We start from the raw sequence: 6,000 nt of genomic DNA on the forward strand, positions 1-6,000 counted from the left end.
GAATATTAAGGTTTGGATTTTATACTTGGCATATGAGACAACCCTGGTTTTGGGGTTACATTTTTAAGGTTCAAAAACAGTCTTATATACTGACATATACAGGTTCAAAAAAGGAGCGGGAGACTCAGGCAGCATTCATAAATAGAAATGGTCAGGACTCTTGATAAAGGGGCCTGACCTGCTGAGTCTCTCCAGTTCCTCTTTCTTAGTCAAGATTCAAGCATCTGCAGTTTTCACGTTTCTCTAAGGTTGTTTGAGGTAACAACAAACAGAATGGGGCGACATGGTTGTCATAGTGTTTAGTGCAACATCTTTACAACAGCAGCAATCAGGACTGGACCTGGGTTCGAATCCTGCGCTATCTGTAAGGAGTTTGTACATTCTCCCCGTGTCTGCGTGGGTTTTCTCTGAGAGATCTGGTTTTCTCCTACCCTTCAAAAACATACTGGGTGTGTAGGTTAATGGGGTGTAGTTGGCCTGTTACAGTACTGTATGTTTAAATGTTTTTTTTTTATAAATACTTTCAATGGCGGTTTTGTAAAGAAGGTTCACTGCCATGAAGGGTTGACATGCAAAAGAAGTTTGAACAGATTGGCAGACACTGATTGGAGTTTAGAAAGAGGGATTCTGAGGGGAATTGAGAGAGTGAACACAGGACATTCCTCAGTATGTGGAACACAGGGGACAGTTTCAGAATGAAGGGTTGCCCACTGAAGGCAGAGAGGAGGAATTTCTTGAGCACACAATGAACTCAGCAGGCAACAGAGCATCCATGGGTAGAAATGGTGTTACGAGCCCAGAGGACCCCAAAACCCAGCAGCAATAGATATTCACCAAGAAAAATGGTTACTTAAACAAAAGTTGCTTTTAATTATCTTTAAACATGAAAATAGAATCACGCTTTAACTTATCACTATTGACTTAACTAACCTAACCACCTTCTAATTCTAAGCGCATGTGTATGTAATGTGTGTGCAAGTTCAGAAAAGTTATTTGATTCACAGTCCAATCTCACTTCTCATTCCTCCAAATTCATTGGTTGCAGGCAATTCTTATACTGTGCACAGAATTTAATATTTATGAAGTTCACCAGGCTTTGGTGCTTGAAAGGTAAATGGTTACCACTCAGGAAGGCTCTTGTCGGTTTTCAGAGAGAGATTTGTTGTTCCAAGACATCTACAACTGATTTATTTTTAATCAGCCAATTCAGTGTCTTGCTGACAAAACTTGCCCCCTCAGGGTTCTCCAGATAACCTCTTTCTTTCAGGTCACCACAGAGTACCTTTTCTGTTTCTCTTATTTTGAGTGAAACATTAGACAGCCAGTCCTCTCCTCTTGCATGAACCACAAGGGCTTTGACCAGGCTGAACTAAGCACTCGCAGCCCATCTTCCAAATGGTGTTTTCCACAAACTTGCCAGCTTGTCCTGATCCAGTTCCAGTTGCTGCTGCTAACTGTAAAACTGTAGAACTGATCTCTCTCTCTCACACACACACAGAGAAAAAAAGCAAACTCACATCACCCTCTTAGAACAGTGTTCCCCTGCAGACAGAATGAGGCTCCGACAAGCTCTTTCCATCTGTTGCCATTTTGTAAACAACAATCCATTAGTGAAGTCTCTTGGGCACTCTCCAAAGCTTTTGCAAATGCTCTGAGAGCAGAGCTCCAGTATTTTAAATAGGATTGGTTTTAAAGTGTTTGTATGAGACCTACACTAACAAGCCCTGCCCCAATTAATCTCCCAAAAATATATCTATATTCCATCACAATGGTCAATCAACATTTCCAGTCTTAAACAAGACTAATATAGAAAGAAGAGTTGCCAGCGGCAAAACTTCAATAGGAGCATGAGGAGATTTGGTATATCATCAAAGACTCAGAAATTTCTACAGGTGTACCATGGAGAGCATTCTATCTGGTCGCATCACTATCTGGTACAATGCAAAGGACAAGAAAAATCTCTAGCTATTAACTTGACAAAAAACATCACAGGTACCACTCCATCAAGGACAACTACAAGAGACAGTGTCTTAAGAAAGCAGCCTCTAACCTCAAGGACCTTCACCAACCAGGCCATGCCATCTTCACTCTGCTACCATTGGGGAAAAGGTACAGGAGCCTGAAGACAAGCACCCAGCAGCACAAGGACAGCTTCTTCCCCTCTGTCATCAGATTTCTGAATGGACAATGAACCACAGACACTACCTCACTTTATCCTATTTTCTTGCACTATTTATTTATTTTTGAAATGCAACTTTATAGCAATATTTACACTATGACACTGCCATAAAATAACAAATTTCTTGACATGTTCATGACAATAAATCTGGTTCTGAAGAGGGGAGAGGGTATTGGATAGACAGTAGGAAAGAATGGAGATAGGAAGAAGGAGGGACCACTGAAGGAGGAGGAGAGAGTTTTCATACTAACCATCTGAGAATTTCATATGCATGAAACAATATTTGTTTCCATGAATATTTGTCCTGTATGTGTATTAAAAACAATGCTGGAGAAACTCAGCAGGTCAAACTGTACTTTATGTAGTAAAGATAAATAACCAACATTTCAGACTTGAGCCTTCAAGTTATGAAAAAAAATGTAGACAGGCACCTGAACAGAATGGTGTGTAGTATCAGCACAGTACCAGAGGCAGGAGGTAATGGGAGGGAGGGCACACCAGCAAACAGGGGGAGGGCAGGATGGCTCTGTAAATGGAGAGGCAAGGGGTGGAGAGCTGGAGGAAAGAGAGTGGGAATGGGAAGGGAGGGAGAACAGGGAATAGGCTAACAGAAACCAGAGAAGTTAACATTAATGCCATCCAGAAAATTAACTGTTGCTCCTCCAATTTACAGGTGGTCCTGGTGGGACAGTGCACGAAGCCATAGGCAGACACGTCAGCACAAGAGTGGAGCACTCAATTGAAGTGGTTGGCCACTGGAAGATCCCCGACACTGATGGGGACAGAGCAAAAGGTGCTCAGCAAAGCAATCTTCCAGTCCATATCCAGTCTCTCCAATGTAGAGAAGGCCACATGTGTATACGTGTGATGTATGTCTGCATGTTTTGAAATGAGAACCAGAGGACGCTGGTTCATTCGATTGTACATGTAGAATTAAATAACAATAAACTTGGCTTGAGAGCAAAGTTAGAGAGAAAAGTAGGTAAAGATGAGATGGAAACAGTCAAATCAGAGGTGGGGTGGGGGGGGGGGGTCCTAAAATAAGGAAAATTGTGTTTGGGTTGAAAGCTTTATATTTGGTCTCACCCTGTGAACAGTCGAGGCCGAGGATGGGCATGTCTGTGTGCGATGTTGAGAGGTGGGGGGTATTGAAATGGTTGGGTACCAGAAGTTAAAGGTTATGCCCACCCCCAACCTGCGTTAAGCCTCAGCCAGGTACGCCGAATACTGCGGGGTGACCCGCCTGAGAAGAGCCGGTGGGAGCCGCCACGCGGAGAAGGCCGGCCGGTGTCGGGGCACGGAAGGGGAAGCAGGCGCTCAGGTCGGGATCGGCGCACCCCTCGACTCACCTCCATGGCGCCGTGGACCTTTCGGGGGGAGGGGAGGTTGGAAACACCTCTCTGCACACGTGTCCTTTCTACAGCGGCAACACCCAATCAAAGAACAGAAATGCAATAGCCAATCAGCGATCCAGAGCGACGTCTCCTTTTAACCAATGAATTCAGCGCTTTGACTGATGGTCCCTCAGAAGGGATAACTAAACCCGCGAGAGAAGGATTCACCCTATTGGGCGGGTTATCTAACACTGACCAATCAGATAAAAGATAACAACTCCGGATTAACCTTCAGATCGCAAGGCCGTTGGTGGGAGTTTTTAGGTCGCCACCAATTTAGGAGGAAGTTGCTGAGTTGCCCTGAGCTTCCCAAAGTGGTTCGTTGTTTGCAGGGTCTGGGTAATGAAGCCCACATAAGAATCAAACTTTATTGTCATTAACATGAAATTCGTTGTTTTGCGGCAGCATTACAGGTACAGAAATAGCTATAAATTACATTTTAAAACAAAAATAAATAAAGCAAAAGAAAGTGTTCCATTATGCATTTAGAAATCTGATGACAGGGGAAGAAGCTCTTCTTCAGACTCCTGTACCTTCTTCCTGATGGTAGTGGTGGGGGTCCTTGATGATGGAGGTTGTTTTCGTGAGTCATCACCTCTTGTAGATGTCCTCGATGGAGTAAAGACTGATGCCCATGATGGTGCTAGCTGAGTTCACAACTCTGTAGCCTTTTCAAGTTCTGTGATTTGGTATCTCCCTACCAGATAGTGATGCAACCAGTCAGAATGTTCTCCTTGCAAGAATGACATACCAAACCTTCTCAACTCCTCATGAAGTCGAGCTACTGTAAAGCCTTCTTCATGGAGGCTTTGACATGGCAGCCCAGGATCTTCAGGGATATAGATATCCAGGAATTTGAAGCTCTTTACTCTTTCCACTGCTGACTAAGGGCTGGTTTGGGTCCTCTTGGTTTCCCCTTCTTGAAGTTCGCAATCAATTCCTTAGTTTTGCTCATGTTGAGTGCAAGGTTGTTGTTGTACACCACTCATCCAGCTGATTTATCTCACTCCTGTATACGTCATCGTTGCCATCTGGGATTCTGCTGACCACAGTGGTATTAGCAAATTTCTGGATGACGTTTGAATTATGTGTAGCCACACTGTCATGAGTGTTCAGAGAGTAGAGCAGTGGGCTAGGCACACATCCTTGAGGTACACCTGTGTTGATTGTCAGTGAGGATGAGATGTTGTTTCCAATTCATACTGACTATGGTCTTCTGATGAAGCAGACAAGGATCCAGTTGTAGAGGGAGGTATTGAAGCCCAGGTTTCATGGTGTTGAAACCTGAGCTGCAGTTGATGAAAAGTAGCCTTGATGAAAAGTAGCCTGGTATACATGTTGCTGTTGTCTAGGTGATCCAGGGCTGAGTAGAGAGCCAGTGATATTGCATCTGCTGTGGAACAATTGTGAAGGTAGGTGAATTGCAGTGGGTCCCAGGTGTTTACTTAGGTACATGTTAATTCTGACCATGTCTTACCATAAGGACTGAATGCACTGATCAATAATGATGCTGCTCCATGTCCCTGACCCTACTGGTTTGGACTGGCCAGGCCTGTTAAAAGCATAGGAGCAGAAATAGGCTATTCAGCCCATCGAGTCTGCCCCACCATTCAATCATGAGCTGATTCATTTTCCCACTCAGCCCCACTTTCCAGACTTCTTCCCACAACCTTTGATGCCCCGGATAATCAAAAGCCTATCAACCTTTGCCTTAAATACACCCAAAGATGGCTTCCACAAGCGACTGTCGCAACAAATTCCACAGATTTACCACCCTCTCACTGAACTTGTGCTCTCTTGTTCTAGACCAGTGGCTCTCAAACCTTTTTTCCCACCCATATACCACATTATGCAATCATTTACTAACCTCAAAGCATCTATGGCATCCTAATGCAAAATGCAAACCATGGCAAATCTGGTATGCTTTGGATTTTGGATAGTTCCTTTATGGCTCCACACTTTGCTCTTGCCATTACCCTAATACAGGTTAAACTTGGTCTCATCTGCCACAAGACCTTTTTCCAGGATTCTGCAGGTTCTTTTAAATAATTTTTAGCAAACTGTATTCTGGCCATCCTTTCTATGGCTAACTAATGGTTGGCATCTTGCAGTATAGCCTCTGCAGACAGTAGTCATTGACACAACTACACCTGCCTTCTGAAGTGTGGTTCTGATCTGTCGGACAGACATTTGGGGATTTTCTTCATTATGAAAATTCTTCTGTCGACAGCAGTGGAGGTCTTCCTTGGAATACCAGTCCCTTTGCGAACACTGAGCTCACCCGTACACTCTTCCTTCTTAACCAAGTTCCAAACAGTTGATTTTGGTAATCCTAAGGTTTTGGTGATGCCTCTTCCTGTTTTGTTCTTGTTTTTCAGCCTCATAATGGCTTATTTGACTTCCTTTGGCACAATTCTGTTCCCTCAT

General features: G+C 43.9%; 1 protein-coding gene across 3 annotated transcripts in view; it reads right to left on the minus strand.

Moving 5' to 3' along the window:
• Positions 1–3,611, minus strand: part of cdk5rap3 (CDK5 regulatory subunit associated protein 3) — a 44,381-nt gene extending 40,770 nt beyond the window's left edge. For 2 of the 3 annotated variants that reach the window (XM_069907083.1, XM_069907082.1), the window contains exon 1: positions 3,529–3,610. In XM_069907083.1, the coding sequence (XP_069763184.1) occupies positions 3,529–3,534 (6 nt within the window). In that variant the 5' untranslated portion in view covers positions 3,535–3,610. Of the gene's footprint in view, positions 1–3,528 lie in introns of all 3 variants that reach the window. The other variant, XM_069907084.1, reaches the window with a different exon arrangement.
• Positions 3,612–6,000: the final 2,389 nt, after the last annotated feature.

Source organism: Narcine bancroftii, chromosome 12 (genome assembly GCF_036971445.1).
Source record: "Narcine bancroftii isolate sNarBan1 chromosome 12, sNarBan1.hap1, whole genome shotgun sequence".
NCBI lineage: Eukaryota > Metazoa > Chordata > Chondrichthyes > Torpediniformes > Narcinidae > Narcine > Narcine bancroftii.